Source organism: Echiichthys vipera (genome assembly GCF_963691815.1).
Source record: "Echiichthys vipera genome assembly, chromosome: 7".
In the NCBI taxonomy this organism is placed as follows: Eukaryota; Metazoa; Chordata; class Actinopteri; order Perciformes; family Trachinidae; genus Echiichthys; species Echiichthys vipera.
Window position 1 is genome coordinate 32616617 of NC_139832.1, and position 27675 is coordinate 32644291.

The window sequence follows — 27675 nt, forward strand, 5'->3', positions numbered from 1 at the left end:
TTAAGTTTATATCCCGCCATAATGAGACCATCTCGAATAACAAGAAACAGTGCAACATTGATTGAAGACATATTTTCCAATATCATTGAACATGAAATAATAAGTGGACTTTTAATATCTGATATATCAGATCACCTTTTCAGTTTTTTACAAAGATAGAAATAGTTAAAGAATCCCATAAAGAAAAGAAAATGGTTGTAATGAACAGACAAAAAAACACTGAGGCAATTAATAAACTTAAGAATGCTCTAATGGAACAAAACTGGGACAATGTATATTCAGATAATGTAAATACTGCTGATGAAGCCTTTTTGAACTAGTTTTTTAATTCAATTCAATTCAATTTTATTTATAGTGCCAAATCATAACAAAAGTTATCTCAGGACACTTTACAGAGTAGGTAAAGACCACACTCTATGACTTATTTATGATTTACATAGACCCAACAATTCCCCCGTAGAGTACGGTGGCAACGGAAACCTTCCCTTTAACAGGCAGGAACGTGGGACAGACCCAGCTCTGTGGAGGACGGACATCTGTCTGCACTGGTTGGGGAGGAAGAAAAGGATAGAGAAAGAGAGAAAAGACGGACAGATGGACAGAGACAGACTTCCAGTAACTATAATAATATCTATAGTAATGTGAATGTGACTTATATGTTATGGCAGTTAACACATTAACACATTTTTTACTCTATATAACACACATTGTCCCAGCAAACTTCCAAAGCAGGAACACAGTATATTATGTATAATATTAATGAAATTCTTTCCATTGTGAAAAAGTCATCAGACTCGGATGGATTGGACATGTCAATATTAAAAGAAATAATTGATCATGTAATATTTCCAATCACCTTTTTATTTAACCTGTCCCTGCAAACAGAGGAATTCCCAGAAAGGATGAAGATGGCAAAAGTCATCCCAATTTACAAGTCTGGTGATACACACATTCACAAATTATAGACCTATCTCCATACTATCCCAATTTTCTAAAATATTGGAGAAGCTTTTCCACATAAGATTATATAATTACTTAGAAAAATATAACATACTCTGTGAACAGCATTATGGTTTTAGACCTGATCGAACCACAACCTTAGCTTTGGTGAACCTAGTTGAAAATATAACAAATGCAATAGAACATAAGCAATATGCTGTTGGTTTATTCCTGGATCTTACCAAAGCTTTCGACACCGTGAACCATGATCTCTTGCTGAAAAAACTTAATAGATCTGGAATCAGGGTTTTGGCCCTTTCCTGGATCCAAAGTAATTTGAGCAACAGATCCCAATATGTCCACTTTGATGGCACCGACTCAGAGACCATGTCAGTGACCTGTGGACTCCCCCAGGGGTCAGTGTTGAGTCTTTTGTTGTTCATAATTTACATCAATGATTTATGTTTGGTTTCAGAAACAATGCACTTTATATTATTTGCAGATGACACGAATATACTTTGTTAAGGCAGAGATTAAAAGGCATTATTTAAAGAATATTTAAATGATCAAACATTATATGTATTGTATTGTTCCTTGGTGCTCCCCTACAGGACCTATGGTCTGGAGGTGTGGGGAAACACATACCAAACTAACACCAAACCAGTCAGTTTGATCCAAATTCAAGGACTTGGTTTACTTTCGAACGGCGCAGTTGATGTTTAAAATAAAGAATAATCAATTCCCCATCCTGATTCAGAACCTGTTTCAGGAAAGGGAAAGTCCCTATCTGCTGAGAGGGCAAGACGTGCTGAAAAAGCCCAGTGTTAGAACAAATGCAAAAATGCATTGTGTCTCTGTTGTTGGAGTGAATGTTTGGAACGATTTTGCCATAGATTTAAAAGTCTGCAGAACATTAATTTACTTTAAAACTGTTCTCAAGAGGATCATTATTCAAACATATGTTGATTGTGTTTGCTGATAGCAGCAATAAATGAATTATCAGACATTTTCTTTTTGACCTGTGTGTAGCTGCTACCTAAGTTTATGTATTTTAAAGGGTAGGCGTTATAAGCTTTAGCTTCTGCCTATTCCCTTTTTTCAGACCTTATGATTTTTTTTGTGTTTGTCATGAAATGTCTTTGTCTGAAATGTCTGAAAATGAACTGAACTGAACTGGATAGTCCCAACATGCACTATAGTTGCTTTGTTATCATATGCCTATTATTAAGTGTATTATTGAGATGGGGGGAAGGAAGTGATGAATCTGTACTGCACAAATTAAAAATGGAGGAATGTGACTACATACTGTAAAAGGAAAAACCTGATGTGATCCATACAAAATGAAGTCAAAATTTAGCCAATGTTACAAATGAACTCAAGCTCCAGTTGCACAGCTAGCCAGATTAAAATTCACAAGAGTCTAGAAGTTTCTTACTATTTTGTATGCAGTTGGTTCCACAACCTCAGAACCAAAGTAGTATTGAACGACTGCCATCGTGTTTTGGCCTGGATGAGTAAAGTGCTTTAGAGTTACTGCCTATTTATTTTGCTATTTCAACATTAGTATGGATGTGGATGCACCACTAGTATCTAGGCTACTAGCTGGCTAATTTTTTACCTACTGCCTACAACCATTCCCAGAGGTGAAACACCCTAAAAAACTGGGTTGTGGATAAGAAACATGGAGAAGTTGTCACAGCACATTGAAATTGTATGGCAATACCGACTCAGTCCATGTTTAGCACAACATTTAGTTGACTGCTTTTGACCGCCATTTCACTGTGAGTTTGTGTAACTTATCTTCTTTATGTAATCCTGCTTTCGGAACACAAAAATATCTCTTGTTTTTGTCTTGTTTGGAGCAAGCATAAACAGTGTCAACCATAGGACCTGCTGCAGTGTTGGTGGTCCCAACCTGAAAGGTGTGAATTTGCATCTCTGCATCAGCCATGCATAGAAAAGACTAATTGTAGCTGTATTGCATAAAAAAGGCCATCTTGGTGATATTTTTAATGTGCTGATCAAAAATAAGGGTTGAATCTCACATAACACCAAGATTATGGTGCCTGGCTTTGGGATATCACACAGTTGTCTAGAGTTACTGTTATTTGATCTACAGCATGATATCAATGTAGAGCAGCAGCATCTCAATTGTACCTGAATTTATGAGCAAGAAACTACTTGACATCCATTCTTTCACAGTAGTCAAGCAGGCCTCTAATTTAATAATTTAGGAATGATCACCTGCTTTTATAGGAGCTGAGTTTCATCAGTGTAGCAGGAGAAATGGATTCCAAGACTGCGTATAAATTGGGTGAAATATAAAGAGAGGGCCAAGGGCAGAAGGCCAAGAACAGAGACCCTGAGATACTCCATATTACACTTAATATATTAATTATATTAATATATTATCAATATATAAAATATTGATGTTGCATCATTAAAAGAACACTTTCAGCTTTCAGCTATAACCAGGATGCCAAGTCTGTTTTACATTTGGTCAAAGAGTATTTAGTTATAGTGTCAAAAGCTGCTCTGAGATCCAGTAACAGAAGCACAGAGGTGGAGTCTGAATCCATAGCAAGGAGAAGATATTGGGTGAAAGTCTGTGTTTGTTTACCAGCCTCTTTGTGCAGAGCTTGACACTCTTAATCCTGGTTTCCCCTCAGCCCAGTGCTGTGAGCAGCGAGTGCCGAACCAATCCCGATTTGCCTTAGTGTGCACTCACACTGTCCATCCGTTCCCCATGCTTTAGGGTACTTGCCCCTCCCTCCCTCTCCTCCCGCGGTCCAGGCCCGTTTGTACTCACACTGCCTGCGAATGCTTCTTGCTGCCTATACGTCATCACGCCGTAACACGTCACACGTCACACGCATTGTTTTAAATGTCCATGCATGGTCCCTCCTTCTTTTTTCTATGTCCAGAAGGCGCACATAAAATTACGTCAGAACCGCCGTAGGCCTCGTGCTCGTACACGTGCGCACGCTCGTGCTCTACATTTGCAAACGTAGTTTACAAAAGCCCACCTCTCCCAAACGGCTGTGGCCGGCAAGCAGGCCTCTCTTATAGCGTGCTCACACTGTCCTTTTGGCCGCGGCCAAAACCGGTTTTTCAGCTAAAGTCTAGTACCTTTAAGTAATGTGAGCGCACCCGCTCCGCGCTCAACTGGGGCCAGCTGGGCCGCCACGGCCCGCTTGAAATAGGTGGGCTTTAGCGGAGCCGTTTGCACATGAACGAGCACGAGCGTGCGCACGTGTACGCGCACGAGCACGAGCCCTACGGCAGTAGCGTTATGTCCGCCTGTTCGGACATGTAAATAGAAGGACGGACCATGCGCGGACATTTAACAACAACAACAATGGTGGGGAAAGGTTCATGTTGGTGTGATGTGGAGGTGGAGTGTTTACTGCAGATTTGGTCGGATGAAAATATTCAAAAACAGTCGACAAGACGCACAAAAACTCCGAGGTCTATGGAAAGATTTGTAAACAAAGCCACACACGCGATCAATGCGTGTGACGTGTTACGGCTTGAAGGCGTATGGACAGCAAGAAGTATTGGCCGAGGCCCTGGTAGTGTGAGTACAAACGGGGCTGGGGCGCGGGGGGGAGAGGGAGGGGGGACAAGTACCCTAAAGTCCGGGTCTCGGTCCGGGAGGATAGTGTGATCACGCCCTAAGGCACGTTACAGTTGCACTCTCACTGGTCAAAGGAACTAGACTTTAGCCCTGAAACGTGCTTGGGCACGGTACGGATGGACAGTGTGAGTGCGCCCTTAGATCTGGAGGAAAAATCCTGAAGTGGTCACTTTGCATTAGTACTGAGTTTAAAACATCTTTGAGAAGTCACTCACTAAATGGTCAACACCTTGTAGGGGCGCTGTTCCAGCTCTTCTGTCATTGGCATCCACTTCCACATGAACTAAATGAATTTAACCGTGGGGCGGAACTTTACAGTTACAGTTTATAGTGACTATCCTAAAGAACAGTTAGTCAGCTGGGTGCGGCACAAGACCATATTTTCTGACGAGCTTCGAAAAATAAATGTTCAAGCAGTATTAACAGTTGGGTGAGAAACAAGATACCCAAATTCAAAGAGTCTAATTCTAGTCATTATGTCTTTGTAATTGTTTTGCAACTATTTTTAGTCATTCGTTTCGTCGCTTTGTTTCTCTCTGTGGTCATTTTATATCGATTTTTAATAATTTTGCATGTCTTTGTTGTCATTTTTGTCTATTTGTGATCTATTTTCAGTCATTTCAGTTTAATCTTACTGCTCATTTCTGTCATATACAGTAATACATTTTATCTTATACATTTCCTCTACATTTAATTTATCTGATTCAATTTTCCCTGAATTTTATTTGACCTGTATTCTTACATCTTCCTCATATATATTTAACTAAGAGTTTCTTGTTTACTGTTTATTGTTTTTTTTTATATTTTCTGTATTTATTTAGCTAAGAGTTTATTGGTTATCTTATACTGTATTTTTTTATACCTCCCTCGTGTTTTTGTAAGCTGCTGGAAACTTAATTTCCTTGCGGGAGTCCCAAAGGAACAATAAAGAGTCTAGGTCCAAGTCTTTAGCGTATACTGTATGTGATCATTTTGTGTTTTTTTCAGCAACATTTTATGAGCAAATAATCATACATACAGACATAACGAATGTCTCCTACAAAGTTACTTACAAAGGTTTGTTTTCACTGCCCATCTTGACACCCACAGAATTCAGAACTTCTGCCTGTATTTGACAGTTTGGCAAAAGCTGTAAACTGAAACAACAGTAAACAGTGTGTAACTCATTGCTCCATTCCATAAATGTCCATAAGTAAGACTTTCAAGTAAGCTATCATGCACAGAAGTAGGTCCTGGAACTGCCTCACATGGACACATTATCGAAGGTTGAATCTGGAGAATGAGCAGAACACCTCCATCGAGTGTCTTGAGATTGTTATCACAACAACAAAAAATAATTCCAGCAGTCGGGTTGCCAGGTTTGTTGCTGAGTGTGTCAGTGATCAGTCTGCTCCATGTCAGTGATGAATCATTCAGGGGAACCACTAATTTGGACCAATCAATAAATTTACAACAGTATTTAACGTTAGCCAGTCTTCAACTGAAGTCTTTCTTTGAGTGCTGTGTAACTGATTATCTAGATCTCAACTCAAAATGATTCTTGTTTCTGTAGCAACAACAGACAACCCTGGCAACCAGCAACGCCCAATGCTATTGGCTGCTACACTGGAAACAGAATAGGACAGAAAGTCATTGTCAAACCTGTCAAAAATGTTTAAATATCAATTCAGACTAAATGTATTTTTATGGAAAAGCAATACTTTCAAGCTGTACCCCTCAAAATACCCTGTGGGTGTATTATTATTATTATTATTATTTTTATTATTATTATTATTATTATTATTATTATATTTTAATATATAGCTTTTAACAAAGATTCTACATATTCAAACTTTAATGTTATTAATCACCCCCAAGTCAAAATGTCTTCCATAATAGATATGTATTAAAGCCACAGTGCCAATCATATGAGTCTCTGAAGAATGATAAAAATGACAAAAAAAAAAACACTTAATCTTACATAAAGCAAAAAAGAAATGGCCACTAATTCAGCCTGCTGCGAAGATGCACCACTGAAACCTTTCATACACCCTCAGCATATACGACACACTCTGTTTTGGCTTGTGATGCCTTACGTATGACTAAAGTTGTGAGCATTTGCAAGATTTCTTTTGTCTGAAAGGTGAAAGTATTTAGTATTTCACAATGAAAATACAAAAACACAAATTGGAGAAAATAAACTTAAACTTTGATCTACTGTATTATCATTATCATTATCAACATTATTGAGCTGTAATGTATTTTACAAAGTTGCAGATACAGAGCATTACATTTCCTCTCAGAGAAACTTGACTTAGAATGTCCGAACTGTGTCCATGTTGTAGACTTCACATGCAATAACCAAGGTTCTCAAAATGAACGTTTCTGATTGTGTTGCCCTTGACTGGTAGAAGTGATTCAAACACGAATAACACCATTTTGTCATTCTTTGCAGTGATTAGCAGTAGATGACTGTTCCCCTTGTCATGCCATTTTTGTCCATGTTGCACAATTTGAGTAAAATCCCTAAAAATATTAATATTTCAAAAGACACACGTGCTATTAATCTACCATTTTCTGGCATTGTGAGTTTATAACAAAATAGGCAAGATATAAATAAAAACAAAAATAAATTCAAACTGAGCACAAACTAAATCAGGGAATGATGTCATAGTCCAAACAACTTTGGATTAATGACCAAACTCCCAGTTAGCCATACAACTCTCCAAAGTGCCATGCATGACAGAAAAGTATGTACTACATTCAAAAAACCATGCTGTTATCCAGCAAGTGATGCCCAAGCTTTCTTTGCAGCAATGATGGTGCATTCAGATATAGTTGAAGCATGCAAACAGACTCCAAATAAAAGACTAGACCTGCGAGCAGGTATCAGCGGGGTGCAAGCCCTCCACGCTAGTTGGGCCCTGCAACCCGCGAAGGTGATGCAGTCTGGATCTGCAGGTCCATGTGCACATTGCAAGTCATAGCTTAAAACTCGGCACAGATAGTAATTTTAAAAAGAAAGTGCTGTTTATTAAAAAGCAGATTTTGCAGTTGTTCACATAATGCATACATTACCCAATTTTGCATAGCAGCCCCAGACTGTGGCCGATTAACCTCAGATTTTGCACTGACCCTCAGTGCAGCATGGGAAATTACTTTTCCAAGTTTTGCGTTAATCTGAGAAATTATTGCAAAAGAAACCCAACACTTCCTGTTTTGACTACAATGTACAGGATGTCTTTCTTCTATATCTTCCACAATGTTTGGATTATGAAAATTATTTTGATAAGTTTTGATCGTAGGGGTAAAAAGATCATGTGTGCAACGTTTCATGCTGATCAGACTCTCAGCCTAGGAGTTCGAAAAAGTAGGTTTGGGATAAAAAAAAGTCGAGGTGAAAATGGGGGTGGCCTAATCACAACGTTCACATAGCTGACGGTGTGAGGGAACACATAGACGTAATCATTTTGAATATACGATGTAGGAGTTACAGGCAAAAACGCGTTCAGATTGATTATAGCACTACCTACCTAATGGACACGTGTCATTTTTGGTGTCTGCCGTACGTGCAGGGGTCTGAGCCAAAGTTCAAAGTTTCACCTCCATAACCTGCATGATGTAGGCTGCAGTATGAGTTTTACTGATGAAAAAATAAAAACAAAACAAAATCTTTGCGAAAACAATAGGGAGGGCTCCCAGCACCACTGGCAGTGGGAGCCACGCTGCTGCTTGCATCATGTGGCCCACAACCCCCCTGGGCTTGGAGCCCTAAAAATATGAATAAAGTGCAGAAACATAATAAATGCAGATGCTTGAAGGGCTCACTGAGTGGGTGGACGAGTGTGAAAATGGTGTAAATCACATGCTTTAGTCTGAGCAGTCACCAGATCTCAGCCCAACTCAACACCTGGTGATTTTGGAGTGACATGTTTTCACTACTTTCTACATCAAACACCAAATGAAGGAATATCTTTTGGAAAAAGAATCAAATCAAATCAAATCAACCTTTATTTATATGGCGCTTTTCATACAGAAAGTATCGCAAAGTGCCTAACAGAGATGTACAGAAATACATCATATAAAATCAGGAGAAGAAAGTTAAAAGAATGATGGTACAACACTTAACTATTTACTTATCTTACCTGGTATGGCTCCTGCATGGTTGCATCTTACATTTCCTTTAGGTTGGGTCCTACTCTCTACTGTACATACACGTCTGTACATTAGCATCTCAAGATGAATCTCCTCCCAGTTACAGATGTTACTGACTGTTTTAAGTGTGTGATGCGCCACACTGTAAACTTTCTGTGCAGTATTGTCATGATTTGAAAGATGGCCACTAGGTGGCACCAGTGAATTTAGCTGGTAAGAAGCCAACTCCATCTCCTTTTTCATGTCCATGTGAAAGGGCAGGAGTGTGTCCCCCCCAGGGGTTGCTGTTTGGAATCACTGGATGAAATGAAAACTGTGTGGCATCAACCAAGTTACTTGAATTATAGTTCACTGACTTAATAGTTTGTTACTATGCAATGGAAATGTGAGGTGTTCAGTAGTGTACTGTGGTATCTGTTGTTTTAAGTGATGAATGTATACAAACCTTCAGACTGAGTTAAAACTTTCTCACCTTATGAATTGTGTAAATGAAATGCTCCGTCAAAATGCAAATTAATTTCTGAATAGGCACTAAATAAAGTTTTCCCAATGAATGTACCATGCCAATGTAATATAAAAATAAAGATATTAAAATGCATGATCAGAAACTTGATAATATTAGTTATAACAACAGTGGAAAGACTCAACGCTTAATTCATAGTCTAGTGTTGATATAAGGGACTGAAAACAAGTTCAACAGAATTTTGACTATTCACAAGAATCAATTTACATGTGTTTCCTTCAAACCCTCCATATACCATACTCTAATTCTGCTATTGTACTTTGAATAAATGGACGTATACAATAGTACCTTTGTAAAGCGAGTCATCCATGCAGGAAACGAAGGCCGCCTGTCGACAGCCAAAAGGAAATCCTGGCTAATCTCATGTCTGTATCACAATTAAACAAGAATCAAAGCACAGTACAATGAAAACACTCAACAATACCATGTATTACACTTTGGAATTTGAATAGTATGATGTCAAGTTAATGGGGGTGGCTGCTCAGGTAAATTACATTACGATCATAATTTGGACAAACCATGTTTTCAAAAGAGTTTCCTGAGTGCCAAGGACTTAAGAAGAACTCTTCATCATCATCATCATCATCATCATCATCATCAGAAGAAGACTGCTATCCTTTGTCATCTGAGGAGATGTTCTATCTCCAATAGAACATGGAAAAGTTTATGACAACATACAAAAAATAAAATAAAATCAATGACAAGATTTTTCAAAAAACAACAGTAATATACTAAAACAAGGCAACACACACCTACTTTACTAGCTGTTCTGACGATTGATTCGTATATCATAAGGGGATAAAACAAAATACCAAAAATAATATTTAATTTGACAATGATTAATTTCAGTGCTTGTTACATACACAATATATACCTTCCCTGAGAATATATATTAAAAATCTAAGTTTTGATGTATTTAATGTAGTTAAATTCCGCATTTGAACTATAATATGTTTTTTGTTTTATTTTGATAGGTTTAAAAAGAAATGCTTACTTTACGTGAAACGTTTGAACCAATAGGAGATGGGTGCGGTGCCCTACGTCAGACGTAAGGGGCGTTCCAAAGCCACGTCTTGCCCTCAGTAGTAAGCGGAGTTGACTGTAGCGCTCGAGCTCCATTGAAAGTGTGTCCCCGCTTCAGTGACAGTACAGGCGGACAAGGGGGCGGACCGGCGAGAGGAAACTTCACAGAGAACCCGGACAGCAGTCCCTCCGCTCAGCTCCACACAACTCATCATTTATTAGCGAAGACAGGCCACTGTGTCTGCCGACAGAAGCCACAGGGCTGCGGCGGTGGCTCTCCCGGCGCAGGAATAACGTTAGCGGGGAAACGGAGAGAACGGTGAGGTAAAGGCACGTCTGGGAAGAAGCTAAGGGGGCACGGTGACAAGTGAGCAGACCCGGCCACAGGTAGCCCCCTACGTTAGCTGGCGTGGCAGAAGATATCAAAGTGCAGGCGGGTCATGCGGATTTCTCCGGTCGCTGATCGGAGTGCCGCGTCGCAGCAATAAACGGCGGAGAAAGAGAGAAGAAGCAGAAACTAGAAGAACCAGACCGCTCCTCTGCCGCTCCGTGTGTCCGTCCAAGAGGGGAGACCTACCATGTCCCGGAGGAAGCAGAGCAAACCCCGGCAGATAAAGCGTAAGGACGAAAGCAGCTCATTGCCTAATGTGGTGTGTCTTTTTGTTGGAGTGTTGTGAGGAGATGGAGTGCGGGGTGAGCCGCGCGCGCTCCGGGGACGAGTCGCACGTTCTGTGCGGCGGCGCTTCGGATCAACTGCTTTCACTCTAAAGTTAATAAGTAGTGTGAAACCCGGGTGTAACGGCAGCAGCTTTATGGCCCCGTTTGTTCGTGTGACTATCGCCTCTAACACAACCTGTGCACACTGGAGATGTAACTGCGCATTTGGTAATATCCGCCACTTGAATGTTAAAGTACAAGTTCAGCTGAGTTCAGACGGGCTCCAGTGTTTCTCACAATAGCCTACACACTTTCCAAAGTTATTTTCCAAAGTTGTTGAAGCGCCACTTTGTCAGTGTTGCTATCTAGACTGCGCAGGGACATCAGAAAGTTTCACTTTATTACCCTGTGAAGAATGCTTTGTCCATGGGCAGCTAAACTGGACCCGTGGCTTCCTGTCTAATTCTGTTGTGGAAACGTCAGTGTTCTCTGAAAAAGCCGATGTGAGCAGAGATAAAGCAGCGATCCGATGTGAGCCCAGATAGAGATTAAAATTGGATCTTTTTTATTTGTTTTCTGTCTGAGGCAGTGCCGAGGCCGCTGTTGCATTTTCCCCCTGGCTTTTCACTTCTCTTTCCCAGAGATGGGGCGTCAGATAGGCCGCCTGGCTGATCTCTGCTGCCGATAGCTGCTTACAATTGGATCTTTTTTTCATCTCTCCCTTTAACTCAATAATGCATCTTAGGGCCGCTTGAATGGCCTTTTCTTGGTCTGGCGCTTGGCTGCTCTCCGTGCTTGACGAGTCCTTCCTGTTCATAAAACGTGTGAAGGTTTATCGCTGGTGACTGATGTTCAAATTTTATATAAAAGCATATTAATGATGTTGTGATTAACCCCTCCCAGGCATGTAGCCGTCTGAGCTCCCTCTAAATAGGTTATCATTATACTGGGGGAAAAACAGGTGTGCGTGTTTCTATTTGGAAGCTACAGTTGGAATGGAAACATGACATCAGCAGGGCAGTTTGTTTGGTAAGTTATCACACTGAGCAAATAATAATATCTTGTCATCAGTGATTGTGTCACTCTGTTCCCAGAAACCAAGCTGGTGTCTGAAAGCACCATTTGGAAGCTATATGGTTTCACATTACATAAATACAGTTATTTATGATAGGAATGCGTTGACATTCAGGCTATGGTGGTATTAGTAGGTGTATTTTCCCTCAAGCTGTCTAATAGTAGTGATCAATGTTTCTTTTCATGGTCTAATACAAACCTCACTTGTGAGCATTATGCAGAGCAAGAGGTCAAAGGGAGCAGTTAGCATTACTTCAGAAGTTGCCCCCAAGTTACTGCGCAACCTGCAGACTATTGTCTCAGCTCGATGTTAGAGGTGAAAGGTTTTTGCCAGTTGCTTTTACCAGATACTCAGCCAATTAAAGTTTATTCTTTGAGTTAATCAAACTACAAAACAGTGTTGTTGTTGTTGTATGGTTAATATGCTCTGTGTGTGCTGGTTTCTATTTTTTTATTGTTCAGCTAAAGATGGTTTAATTGCATTGAACAGAGTGGGTGTCGCTCTACATAAGTAATCTCGTCGACTGCAGCTAGCGTGTAGCTTCATGGTTGATGAGTATAAACGACAGGTATCAATCACACACATGGTAGTGTTGTTTGAGCTTGAATGTGCACCTCCAGGATTCCTATCTGTGAAGCAGTCTGTTCTATCAGTAGTTTTCTTTTTCTTGGGATGGCGAAGGCATGGCCTACCCTACTCTGTCTCTGACTGGCTTACTTGACATCTCTTACCAATGTCACTCTTCATACCTTAAGCTAACCTACCCAACCAAAGAAGGCAACGAGCAATAGCTAACCAGAGGCAGAGTAGGGCGGGTCATGATTTCCCCAATGTCTGGCCGATATCAACCATTGTCAGACGTGACTTAGTTTATTCAATTTAGTCATAGAACAACATTCACACATTACATTTACTATTACCATCAGCGGCAAACCATTTAGTTGTTACTAATACATATAGGGATACTTTTGAATATTAGGATTATTGGACTGGACATGATTGAGTAATGTTAAGTATATCACAAATGCTTAGTGTTGCTTATCAGTAGCATTAGCTAGTTAACCTGGACTAAGAAACCTAATACTCTTGGTTGCTGTTTACAGATGACGATGAGATGTTCATCCTTTCCTAGTTAAAGTTATTGTTAGCTGCTCACGGTCTTCTATAGATTGCCCTTAATAGCGCTGAACTCATCCGTTTTGATTGAGCATTTCTCTTGATGAGGTTCTCTGATGTGCCACTGAAAGAAGTCTATATTGTCTGTCACTTCCTGTTTTTCCTATGTTTCCATCTAGAGGCCTATCAGCTGTGAACTCCCAGCAGGCTCCTACAGTAAAGCCAGCAGCGAGGCCTGGAGATGTATCCCAGACCCTGGGGCTGATAAACCGAGGCTAGACTTGGCGTGTATGAGAGAAAGAAAGAGAGAGTGTGTACATGTGTGCGTCTCAGGGGTGTTATGGCCATCTTTATCAGTGCTTCTGGTCCACCATGCTTCCCTGTGCAGCAGGCCCCAGCTGCAGCTGAGGCCAGCCAGGCTCTCAGCCCTGTGACTCTCTTGTGATTTGGCAGACATTTTGATAGGGAAGAGTGAGGAGGAGTGATAAGGACTTTGTTCGGCTGGGGTGTGTGGGGGTTCAGCAGAGGTGGCGGCTGCTGGTGCACTACCTCTACTACTATTACTGCTAATGCAGTGTGTCCACTATGTTGTTTTGAACATGCTGCTTGCTGTCACTGATATGACCAATTGGAGGCAGTTCACAGTGTTGTTGAGTGGTTGAGTTTCATCATCACAGTAATATACCTCTAACTTCCTTTATAAAAATGATGCGGTGGTGGTTGTTCAGTTCTTGTAATGAGTTGTTCTTTACCTTGTTATTAAGTCATTTTGGTGTTAATATGCTGTAAATGCAAACTCTTCCTGCAGCTTCACAGTTGAAGCCTTCCACTGCCTTAAAACCCTGGAAGGTATTTACTGTGCATACGTGCATAAAAAGGCTATGCCTTGTATTGTGATCCGTTGATGCCCTGTTAACCTACCTGTAAACTAGGTAATAATTGTTTTCTGCATTAAGTCTAAGTGGAGGAAACTACTGAACTGTGCTAAACTGATAGCCATAACGGCAAACATCCAATAAGTAATGTAAAGGAGCATTTTTGGGTTATGGCCACACAGGTGTTATTATGGGCAACTACTTGCAGAGGAGCTGATAAGCATGTCACTGAAATCTCAAATCTGTTGATGGTTTTCTCTATTAATGGATTAGTTGTTGGGTCTATGAAATGTGATAAAATGGTGAAAATGTTGATCAGTGTTTCCCAAAGCCCAAGACGACATCACCAAATGCCTTGTTTTGTGCCCGACTCAGAGAGATTCAGTTACTGTCATAGAGGAAAGAAACCAGAAAATATTCACATTTAAGAAGCTGGAACCCGAGAATTTTTTCCTTAACAAATGCCCAAACCGATTACCAAAATAGTGATTAATTAATAGTTAACAACTAATCGATTAATCTTTGCAACTCTATTGAAGAACAGATATGCAGATGTAAGGTTTCCAAATAACCCCCTTTTGTGCAGCCCAGAGAAATATGTTTCAGCCTCAACATTACCAATGAATCAACCCATTAATCACTATGTAAGGCAGAGGAGGCACTGTGAATAAAAAGAACAATGTTAGTTTTTATTAATGATTAGGCTAATGTGGATTGGTCTTTGAAGTAATCACAAAAATCAAGTGAAAGAAAGCTAAAGAGACAGAGAGCTTTTTTTGTAAAAAAGTGGTAATCCAGTGAAGGCTATGGATGCTTCCTGCAATTTGGGCAAACCTATAACCTCCAGGGCCTATATTCCCCAACATTGTATCTTCCCACCAGGAGACTTCTAGGGCGCACTCACGCTGTCCTTCCGTACCGTGCCCAAACAGGTTTTACGGGTAGAGCCTAGTTCGTTTGACCAGTGTGAGTGCAACCGCACCGAGCCTAGCTGCGGCCAGCCACGGACCGTTTTGGAGAGGTGGGCTTTTGTCTGCACATGTACGAGCACGAGCACGAGGCCTACTGACGTCATTTTATGTGCGCCTGATCGGACATAGAAAAAAAAAAAGATGGACCATGCGCAGACATTTAAAACAATGGCGGTGAAAGGTTCACGTTGGTGGGATGCGGATGTGGAGTGTTTACTGCAGATTTGGTCGATGAAAATACTCAAAAACAGTCGACAAGACGCACAAAAACTCTGAGGTCTATGAAAAGATTTGTAAACAAAGCCACGCATCGCGATGACGTCAATCAATGCGTGTGATGTGTTACGGTGTGATGACGTATAGACAGGCAAGAAGCATTCGCGCGAGGCCCAGGCAGTGTGAGTACACACGGGCCTGGCCCGCGGGGGGAGAGGGAGGGGGGGGACAAGTCCCCTAAAGCCAGGGGCACGGCACGGTACGGACGGACAGTGTGAGTGCCCCGCGCTTTAGGGTACTTGTCCCCCCCTCCAGGCCTGTTTGTACTCACACTGCCTGGGCCTCGCGCGAAGGCTTCTTGCTGCCTATACGTCATCACGCCGTAACACATCGCACGCATTGATTGACGTCGTTGCGATGCGTCGCTTTGTTTACAAATCTTTCCATAGACCTCCGAACAGATGCACATAAAATTACGTCAGAACCGCCGTAGGCCTCGCACTCGTACACGTACACACGCTCGTGCTCTTACATGTGCAAACGTGCTTTACAAAAGCCCACCTCTCCCAAACGGGCCGTGACCGGCAAATGGGACGCAGCTAGGCACGGTACGGTTGCACTCACACTGGTCAAATGAACTAGACTTTACCCGTAAAACCTGTTTGGGCATGGTACGGATGGACAGTGTGAGTGTGCCCTTAAGGAACTGGGAGAAGTGTGAAGCTGAGAGAAAGGGTTTTGAGGGTTTGGGAGTTGACCCCGTTGTTATGGATGAAGTCAAGTTTCATCAAACTGTGATTGGCTGTCCAATCTGTATCCAAATAAAGAGTTTAAATCCAATGTTTGAACACGAAAAGAAGAGTAATATCAGCTGCTGACTAGTCCAGATTCTGTGCAGCTGACCGTCAGTCTCTTCCATGTCTGCAGCTCGTTAACAATGATCAGGTAGCCATAGAAGAAGCCTGGTAATGATCACACTGCAGTAACCATGGTGATAGTGAGAAGTGCAAACAACAACAGCTTTAGTTGTTGGCCAACTTGTGCATGAAAGGAAGGAAATTATTGAATGAAAACTCAGAGTCAGGAGAAGTGAAAAAGACCAAAACAAAGTGTGTTATTATAAGGCCTGAAATAAATGTGTCTTCCCACGATCATGAAAGCTTTCTAAAATGTCGAGGGGACGATGGGGCCGATTGTCGGCAGCAGCCATTTTAGGATTGTTTGGGCTTCTCTCTGTGACTGAGGAGTCCTCTGGACTACTTCTAACTTTTTACAGCTTTAGGAGCTGCTTTTAGTGCTTTGACCAAAAATATGTATACATACAGTAGACATGTTCTTAAGAGTTACTCTTAAATAAGCAACTTAGAAGCTTCTTTTAGAAGAAAGATGTTTGGGGAATATGGTCCAAGAACATCATCAAGGCAAACAACAAGTGATAAGGGCTGTGTATTTACCACACGTGTCTGTACCAGTGAGTATCAAAAACTCTCTGTACTGAAGGTTGGCATCCAATGTCTGGTTAAATATGGGATGTTGTTGACTGATTCTTTTCTCTAAAAGTTCCTGATTCTATCAACAATAGCCAGTTTTAGACTTTTAGATTTTCTTGAGGCAACCCTGGTATTGTACCACCACTTTGATCAGACATGTATACTTTATAACCAGCACTGCAGGTGACAGTTGTGTGCAAAGCTTTCTTCTCTGATTCTCTGACTTGATATAACTTTTGTAAACGCCACCAGAAAAGCAACAATTGACAAGAATAGCAACCCCCCCCCCCCCATCAGAGACATTAAGACAACATAACATGGATATCTTTATCAATTTTTCCACCAGCAACAATGGAATAACTCCAGGGCTTTCTGTGGGCCCATAGTTAAAGAGGAGAAGTGGGTGTTTGTGTAGCAGATAGATATTTGTCTGTGTCTCTTTGTGCGTCATCCTCCCCAACGGTTGGTGATCTCTCAGCCTGATAAGTCTTCTCTCCTTGATGGGGAGATAGGAGGCAGGCAGGCAGCCCACTGAGGCTGGATCCCTGGGCTTATATTTTGGCGGTTGAGATGGGAGACGTGATAAAACTTGGCGGCGATCGCTGCTGCTGATATCACAGAAAGCAAGCAAGAGAGAGAGAGAGAGATTGGAGGTTGGGCAGATGGAAGGAGAGATGGAGGATGGAGGGCACATTGTAATTACATCTGGCTGTTGCATGCCATTTTCCCAGCGTTGTTGTTGGTGGTTTTGTTTGTGATTGGCTACGGGTGGATCTCTGGGTAATTAAAAGAAGAGAAAAGCAGAGGGAGAGCAGGAAAAACGTGCATTGATAAGAGGGGAGAGGAGTGGACGTAGATAGTGGGAAGAAAGAAAGAATGAAAAAGTGTGTGGAATTCATATAGCTGGTAGATGAATGTGTTGTGGTGTGTTTTTAATGGCAGCCCAGCCAGCTCTGCCGCTCCCCCACCCCTCTGTGAAAGATGTTTGGGGCTGATAGGGAGGCCTGCTGATGGTAGATAGATAACACTCTGCAGATCCACACTACTGATTGTGTGTGTGTGTGTGTGTGTGTGTGTGTGTGTGTGTGTGTGTGTGTGTGTGTGTGTGTGTGTGTGTGTGTGTGTGTGTGTGTGTGTGTGTGTGTGTGTGTGTGTGTGTGTGTGTGTGTGTGTGTGTGTGTGTGTGTGTGTGTGTGTGTGTGTGTGTGTGTGTGTGTGTGTGTGTGTGTGTGTGTGTGTGTGTGTGTGTGTGTGTGTGTGTGTGTGTGTGTGTGTGTGTGTGTGTGTGTGTGTGTGTGTGTGTGTGTGTGTGTGTGTGTGTGTGTGTGTGTGTGTGTGTGTGTGTGTGTGTGTCCTATGACATCAGCGCTAGAGCTCAGAGGTCAGCATGAATAATACACTGCCTCCCACGGCTTAAAGCAAACTGGGACGCCTGCAGAGGCCAGACAAGGAAATCACCACACTGACCTCCTTTTCCTCTACTTCTTCCCCACTTTTTCTTTCTTAAAAATGTAAACTTGTAAATATCTTATAGAAGAGGTGTTTTTTTAATTCTAAAATGACTCCAGAAAGGTGCCAGTTGAGTGTGTTGCAGCCAAGAAATGTGTTACTGTTGGTTTTATCAGTAGTCTGGCATGGTTCAGGTCACGTGATTGTTATATGGACGCACAATTGAGAGATTAATTCATTCTTTGTGAGCAAAAGTGAAATAAAACACACAACCCATCTAAATTCCAAGCACACACACACACACACACATCCCCACACACCCCCAGAAGACTCATGCAGTGCCTTGGTGGCTTTCCCTTGTGTTTTTTTTCTCCTTCTTTGTTCTGCTTTTAGCTTGATGTGAACTTTTGATAGGCCGCGGGGCCTGATCTCCGGTGCAGATAGAGATCGCCAACTGTGATTAGAGTTGTTATCAGGCTGGAGCAGGCAGGAGCCGAGGCTGCACCACAATAACAACAGGCCCAGGCAGGAGCAGCCAGGGTCCGGACCCTGGCAATCAGTTCCAGCCCTAATGGGATTAATGTTGTTGTATAATTAGATGATAGGTGTGAATACATTTCTTTTCTCCCTCAATCTTTCTCACTCATTTAAACTCCCTCCTCCTCCTCTTTCTTTCCTCCTCCGTGTCTCTTCTCTCTCTCTCCTCCCTAACAAGCACTGTCATTGATTAATTTAATTAAAATTAATACCACATATTACTCATTCCAGATTCTGTGTAAGATAGCGCAGACATGTTGGGAAATTTTGGTGTTCAGTGATGATTATCTCCAGGGTGATTTTTTTTTTTCTTTCTTAAATATTCTTTTCTGTTGAAGGCGTAAAACTTGAAGAGTGTACAGTAAGCAGGAGGGGAGTAAAAAGAGGAAAGTAACAGCATCAGCAGGCTGACTTGCACTGGGTTGATTCTACTGACAGATATTAAACCGGCTAGATGGTGACTGATTGGTTATCGAACGCCAACGATTCTCATGCTCATGATTACACAGCTTGGTTTCAGAGTTGCATACAACTGCAATCAGTCACACCCACCACATATATGCATGCACATATAGTATCTGCACACTTTCAAAACACAGAAATGATCAAGTTTTCAGTGTGTGGTCAAAGTAGACCTGATTGGATCTCTGAAGGTTGGAGCAGTTGAAAATCTTCTTTCCTTAGTGGCTCAGTAATGTCTTTTTCATGTGACCTAATTATTATTGCACATGACTTATATCTCGTAATCTTTTCAACTCTTTTACTTCACAAAAGCACTCATTTTCAGCCCAGTTTCAGTGTTTGTATACCTTCTGGATTTGGAAGGTCTCAACTTCCTTGCAATAATGGTGTGTTTGCATTGTGGCAGCGTTGACAGAGTGCATGTGTGTGCACGGTCAGATACACCAAAGGGGGAAGTTGGCAGGGTGATAGAGGAAACACCGTTTATGTTTGGTGTGTGGATGAGTTATTGCCCTTTCCTGCTATTTACCCAGGGGACGGCCTCGTGGTGAATTATGGTTCCCCAACTCCGTGCCGTTGTAAAAGCTGTCACCCTTGACCTCAGTGCTGACGACTGAGTAGATGAGGGAGGAGAGAAAACATTACCCTGGCCAACAGTAGCGTAATCTACGTCCAAACTGTTTGTTCTAGCAGTAATTACCATTCTGCCAGCTCTTCCCAGGGAGCTTTGTGAGGGCTTAACTTACAGCTGACGTGCTCCATATTGAAGGCGGTGAATGTTTGACTAGACTAGAGTAACCAAAGAATCCAAGCATTGTCCCCAAGCTGCTGTCCAATCGATGCATGAACAGACAGGTTTAAGGACACACAATGTTGCAGTGATGGGCGTCATGCAGGGTTTACATTTGTCATTTGATATATAAATTGATATACCTGAAAATGACGAGAGTGAAGGGAAAGAATAACATCATCACAGAGTATAAATGTCACTTCAAGCAGACCGTTTGGGGTGTGTAGGCCAAAGCAGCTGTGTGTGGATGGTTGCAGCAGTTTTTGTGTGTGTGGGATGGCTGCGGGCCACGTGGCTCTGATCTCTGGTCAGAACGACTCTGGACACTCGAAGGACAGTGTGATTATGTGGATATATCTGTGTGTATGAGAGAGAGAGACAGCCAGTGTTATGACAAGCTCCCCCCCCCCCCAGAGGCAGTGATAAGACAGACCATTTGCTCCTACTGTGCTGAGCACTCTGTTCCAGGGTGTTAAGGCAACCTGGGCAAACAACACCGCCTGACCTGCTTTTACAGCCACACACGCACGCACACACACACACACACACACACACACACACGCACACGCACACGCACACATACACACTCACACACTTCATGACTGCTCTTGTCCTGACCGACCAACGATAAATGAGACTGTAGCTCGAAGCTGCCAAGCTGGAGTTCCCAGATCACCCATGTTGAATCAGACAAACAATCGAGGGGTCAAAGGTCAAAGGTCGCAGCAGTCTGACAAGATGGAACAATACTCCTAAAGTACTTAATAATACTACACATACACACACACATTCTCCCGCACTGATCTTTGGCCCTGTGTGCACCTGTCTCTGGGGGGTAAAACCTTATATCTCAAAGGTTTCAGTGTATTTTTTATGTAGTATTTTTTTGTGTTTTTATTGTAGTGTTGTGCAATACCCTGAAGTGCAAATCTCATCTAGGTATCTACTGTTTTAGTCTCATCAAATGCATATTTTCTCATTTATAACATATATTTATATTTTGTATCTAATTTAAAAAAAAATCTATTACAGTCAATTTTGTGGCTGCAGTAGGTAAAAAGCAATAAAAAAGAAATAAAAGCCAGAATATGAAGCAGACCTCTCTCTGCAGCTCTCTCCTCTCTGTCCTGAGCCTACAGGTATTCTCTCTCTCGGTATGTACCCGCATCATGGCATGAAGGACTGACTGTGTTAATGAAATTAGGTAAAGATTGAAGTACAGTATTAACTATAGGCTTTGCTGTAATCTGAATTTCCTCTACACCTTTGCGTTGCTGGGAGATGAGTGAAAGGATTCAGTCAGTTAGTGCGCACTCACACTGTCCATCCGTACCTTGCCCGTGCTTTAGGGTACTGCCCCCCCCCCCCCCCCCCCCCACTCCCTCTCCCCCCGCGGCCCAGGCCCGTTTGTACTCACACTGCCTGGGCCTCGCCGAATGCTTCTTGCTGCCTATACGTCATCACGCCGTAACACGTCACACGCATTGATTGACATCATTGCAATGCGTCGCTTTGTTTACAAATCTTTCCATAGACCTCAGAGTTTTTGTGCGTCTTGTCGACTGTTTTTGAATATTTTCATCTGACCAAATCTGCAGTAAACACTCCACCTCCGCATCACACCAATGTGAACTTTTCGCCGCCATTGTTTTAAATGTCCGCGCATGGCCCATCCTTCTTTTTTCTATGTCCCAACAGGCGCACATAAAATGACGTCAGAACTGCCGTAGGCCTCGTGCTCGTGCTCGTACACGTGCGCACGCTCGTGCTCGTACATGTGCAGACGTGCTTTACAAAAGCCCACCTCTCCCAAATGGCCCGTGGACAGCAAGCGTACTGCGCCTATGGTTGCACTCACACTGGTCAAATGAACTAGACTTTAGCCGTGAAACGTGCTTGGGCACGGAGGGGACAGTGTGAGTGCGCCCTTATATACTACCAGCAGGTTTGGTTCTTAAGAAAAAACAATTGGAAGAGATCATATGATGGAAACATGAAATTCTATTTTGTTCCTCTTTGAATTAAGACATTTTCATGACAAAATGTAGCATTTCCCTAGGAGGTGTGTTGTTGGATAGGATAGTAAAGACTTCAGACAACTGAGCAACCGGGATGGTTATAAAACTGCAAGACAGGATAGAAAAGGACAACAGCCACATAAGTAGAGTATAGGAGAATGGGATGAAGAGAAGTGGACAATGAAGAAAAGAGGAAACAGAGGATGGTTAGAAGGAGGAAAAATAGGAGGCGATAAGGACAACTCAGTGTCTGAGACAATGGGAGGAGAAAGAGGAGAAGCTGGAGGAGCCTCCTGGGAACCACCTTAACAGAGGAGGTCTAGACCAGTGGCTCCTTTTCGCTGTCTACACACACACACACACACACACACACACACACACACACACACACACACACACACACACACACACACACACACACACACACACACACACACGCACACACACACACACACACACATGCTCTCATAGAAACAGCACGTTCCATTAGAGCATCAACTGAAGGGATTGGGAATTTCAATAATAAAAGATGGCTCATCTTTTATCTTCAGGTGGTTAACATCAGTGATGACCCGGGCAGATCCTAAATGTCAGGCTTTTGAAACTCCCTTTCTGCTCTACTACTTAGCCTGTTTACTGTGTGTTGAGGAAAAGCAACTTTTGATCTGCTATCAGAGCCTGTTGTTGTTGCAGTTCCCTCTGGCTGCCAACAGAGGATGATCAAAGCCATAAACAACTTGTATATTCCATTGAAATGTATTTTATTTGTTTATGTGTTTGATCACATTTAGGAATGTAAGTTTGATCAGGGCCATGCTGGTGAGCGCTGAGTCTCTCTCTCCCTGTCTTTAGTAGATCTCTCTCTCTCTCTCTCTCTCTCTCTCTCTCTCTCTCTCTCTCTCTCTCTCTCTCTCTCACGTCTCAGTGTGGACATTATGAGTCATGTGAGCCAGTAGTGTTGCAGTGATCCGGGCCTTTGGATTGCTTTGTGATTGTGTAAACTGTGGTGCTCTGGCTCCCTGGCTGATAAGTGAGCTGCCAATCAACTGGCTGTGTGTATAGTGGGGTGGGAGGTGTGTGTCTGGCCTTACAGTATCCTCTTAGACTGTGCGGTATGTGCCACAGGTGAAAAGACATATTTGGAGCAAAATCAATTACTGTAAAAAAAAAAAAAAACATTTTGCGAGAAGAATTCACATGCGAGCTATAGGGGCTGGAGATCATCATTACTGGCTTCATTCTACCTCACAGTGTTCAGCACTGTGCTGGTGTACACTATATTGTCTTTATGTTGAATGTGATATTTAAGTCACTGAGTCTGTTCTTTTTCACATTAGTCTGGTAGTTTTGATCTTGTATATATTTCACTACTGTAAATGTTCATTTCTGTCAATTGAAGTTGGATATTCCATATATATGTATATGTATGTATATATATGTCAGGGGTGGAACATCTGACAAAATCCACTGTTCGGTTCATATCACAGTTTTCAGGTCACAGTTTTTCGGTTCGGTTGTTTTTTTCTATTTCTTTTAGATTCTAAAAATACCATGTATCAGATCTGTAGCCTAATAATTTAAAAAAAAATGAATCAGATATTCTGAAATAATGAGGCAGCTTGTTTAGGGATTACTGTAACAATCTTAAATGAAAGTGAAGTGAGATTTTGAAACAGTAGGAGACACATTGCTGCATTTACGCATTTATATATTTAGTTGGCAAAAAGGTAAACAATTGTTTGCCTTCTAGGTAAGAATATAAACACTTATACATGATCAAATCTTAGAAAAAATGAAGAAAATAGGTTTTCTTTCACTAGAATACACACAAACAGCAAGCACTGAACTGACTGAAATAGGCTACATCAGGGTTATTCAATTAATTTGAAATGGGTTCGGTTGACGTAAATGATCAAAATTGAGGGGCCGGAAAAATCTGAGCATCACATTAATGGATATTGTAAAACAATGCAGCGACATAGGAGTGCATATATTGTCTTTATTTTATCAATGTAAATAGAAGTCATGACCTCAAAGTGCAACAAGCTTGTAAAAAACAATCCTTGTTAAATGAACAAACCTGTGAAACAGAGGTTTTCACTCAATTGTTGGACTAAAGTAAAGTTTGAGGCTCTTCTCCTTTACTTAAGTATTTTATTTACATGCTACTTTATTCTTCTGCTCCTCTACAAATCAGTGGAAATACTCTACTTTTTACTGCACTACATTTATCTGATTACTTCAGTAACTAGTTACTTTACCAGGCTGACAAGCACATGTGAAGCATTAGTTTATTCATCAAAAACTGTAAAGACAAAAATGAACGTAACATAAATGCAGAGTAGCAGGGTGTTTCTGAAAATGCCTTATTAACTTCCCTCTTTACACTCAGACATGGCTGCAGAGTAAACTCAGGCTTCACAGTGACAGAAACTAAAACTTCTCTGTCCATTCTCTGGTGAACTGGCGGTTTTCTGTGCCAACCTTTTTTTTTTCAGAGTAGAAAGAGACATTGATGTGGTGATTTAACCACCGATTTGACCAGACAGAAACGGACAAACAGAGCGGAGCTTAGCGAGCTGTTGCCAAGAGGATTCAAAAAACCTACGTAGAAGAGCGTAGCAGGAACGTGCGTAGCGGGAGCGTGCGGACCGTTGTGGCCGCGCGCCTACAGGAAGCGTGTGGAGCAAGTCTCCCAGCGCGCTGGGATTTGACGCGCTGAGACGGATACGAGAAAAGACAGTGGTCATGTCATGTTCCACCTCATAAACCGAACGGGACAGATTTTTTTAATAAACCGCTCCACCCCTAATATATATATATATATATATATATATATATATATATATATATATATATATATATATATATATATATATATATATATATATATATATATATATATATATATATGTTCGGTTTTTCTAATATATGTTGTCTGTATAATATTTGTTGTTTGTATATCTGAAGTTCTGTAGCAAAAATAATTTGCCCCTTGCATACTTAAAGTGTTTCTGACTGTGATTCTGATTCTGAAGGCGAGGGCTTGTGCTTGTGCTTGTCTGACACCATGCATCATTGTGGTTTTTTTCTGATGTTTCCTTTAAGAGAACACAGTGTAGTGTTTATGCTTTTAAACCTGTTCACATAAATCAATCTGTGAAGAGTACTTCTTATGGCTCATAGACATTAGAGATGCACCGATCCGATACTCGGACCAGAAAATTGGCTCTGATATCGACTAATTATCTGGATCTGATATCAGCTCTGATATCGACTAATTATCTGGATCTGATATCAGCTCTGATATCGACTAATTATCTGGATCTGATATCAGCTCTGATATCGACTAATTATCTGGATCTGATATCAGCTCTGATATCGACTAATTATCTGGATCTCATATCCGCTCTGATATCTACTAATTATCTGGATCTGATATCAGCTCTGATATCGACTAATTATCTGGATCTCATATCCGCTCTGATATCGACTAATTATCTGGATCTGATATCAGCTCTGATATCAACTAATTATCTGGATCTGATATCGGCTCTGATATCGACTAATTATCTGGATCTGATATCAGCTCTGATATCGACTAATTATCTGGATCTGATATCAGCTCTGATATCGATTAATTATCTGGATCAGATATCAGCTCTGATATCGACTTATTATCTGGATCAGATATCAGCTCTGATATCGACTAATTATCTGGATCTGATATCAGCTCTGATATCGACTAATTATCTGGATCTGATATCAGCTCTGATATCGACTAATTATCTGGATCTGATATCAGCTCTGATATCGACTAATTATCTGGATCTGATATCAGCTCTGATAGACTAATTATCTGGATCTGATATCAGCTCTGATATCGATTAATTATCTGGATCAGATATCAGCTCTGATATCGACTAATTATCTGGATCAGATATCAGCTCTGATATCGATTAATTATCTGGATCAGATATGGGATGAATGAGGCTGATCCAGCATTCTGATCCAGTCATTTCTTTATTATTAAAATCATACACAGCAATACAGTTACAGTGATCTACTCACTTCCATTCTATGTTTGCAACAGTGGTTAGGGTTTAAAGTTACATTTGAAAATATCTGTTTGCAGTGCACTTTACATTTACATCATTTATTTTTGCTGCTAATGTACACTTTGTTATTTGTTCATAAATAATATGAAGTACATTTATATCTGTGTTCATTTGTTACCTTTTTTAACAAGGCTAAGTGTTTGTCAAGCCTGATGTTTTCGCTCACATGGACAGGTTTACCTTTCATTCATTCAACAGTCGGATCGGTATCAGGTATCGGACGATATGCTCAGCCCAGGTATCAGACTGGATCGGAAAAAACCTGGATCGGTGCATCTCTAATAGATCTATGGCTGTGACAAGAGGTCACAAGTCAACACCTTTTCTTGGAAAGGTTCACATATTGGGCTGCAACTTGGGCTGGCCGATGGTTCAGTATGATCGTTAATTGTCTTTCAATATAATCAATATTGTGATGGAATCATATACCGAGATATTGTGATATATAATAACCTCTTTCAAATTCATAATACCAAGCACATACTAACTCAAATTTCCCTAAAAATCTGATGTGAAATATTTTGAAGGAATATTAAATCATAACTGATATAGCAGGACACACTTTCATAAAGAGGAGGTCTAGGCCACACTATGATTGCAATTACAATTACAATTTTTACAATTTGTGTGCATGCATGTAACCATAAAGCATAATTTCACAGGCTCCTGATTCCCTGTTTATACATAAGACCTATGAGAAGTAATGCACTGTAATTGGTGTGTATTCCATGTACTGTATTTATTACTGTAGAAATGGAGCAAAGAAGGAAACCAGGTGATATAGTATAAGGGTCCAGTCACACTTACCATTTGTACCGTGAGTTGATCCGTGCCGTGCTTATAGACGTCATCACCCCTCTGAGTTTTTCTTTTGTCCAACTGTTTTTGGATATTTCATCTGATCAAATCTGTAGTAAACACTCCACCTCTGCATCAGACCGCTGTGAACCTGGCATTTTTTTTAAATAAATGTTGTGGGGAACAGTTTCAACAGGGCCGAGGCTGGGAACCGTATCATGGTACAGTCACACTCACTCTGGTCACGCAAACTAGATTTTAGCCGTGAATCGGGCTTAGGAACGGTACGAATGGACCAGGTGAGTAGACCCTAACAGCGTGCTCACACTGTCCTTTTGGCCGCGGCCAAAACCGGTTTTTCAGCTAAAGTCTAGTACCTTTAAGTAGTGTGAGCGCACCCGCTCCGCGCTCAACTGGGGCCAGCTGGCCCTCCACGGCCCGCTTGAAAGAGGTGGGCTTTAGCGGAGCCGTTTGCACATGTACGAGCACGAGCGTGCGCACGTGTACGCGCACGAGCACGAGCCCTACGGCAGTAGCGTTATGTCCGCCTGTTCGGACATGTAAATAGAAGGACGGACCATGCGCGGACATTTAACAACAACAACAATGGCGGTGAAAGGTTCATGTTGGTGTGGTGCGGAGGTGGAGTGTTTACTGCAGATTTGGTCGGATGAAAATATTCAAAAACAGTCGACAAGACGCACAAAAACTCCGAGGTCTATGGAAAGATTTGTAAACAAAGCCACACACACGCGATCAATGCGTGTGACGTGTTACAGCTTGAAGGCGTATGGACAGCAGGAAGCATTGGCCGAGGCCCTGGTAGTGTGAGTACAAACAGGGCTGG

The 27675-nt window shown here is 41.6% G+C and overlaps 1 protein-coding gene across 1 annotated transcript in view; it reads left to right on the plus strand.

Annotated features, from left to right (window-relative positions):
- Positions 1 to 10834: 10834 nt before the first annotated feature.
- Positions 10835 to 27675, plus strand: part of zfpm1 (zinc finger protein, FOG family member 1) — a gene marked incomplete at its 5' end in the record, with an annotated part of 125717 nt that continues 108876 nt past the window's right edge. Inside the window, one exon of the mRNA XM_083916233.1 lies at positions 10835 to 10874. Coding sequence (XP_083772359.1) covers positions 10835 to 10874 — 40 coding nt within the window. The remainder of the gene's footprint in view (positions 10875 to 27675) is intronic.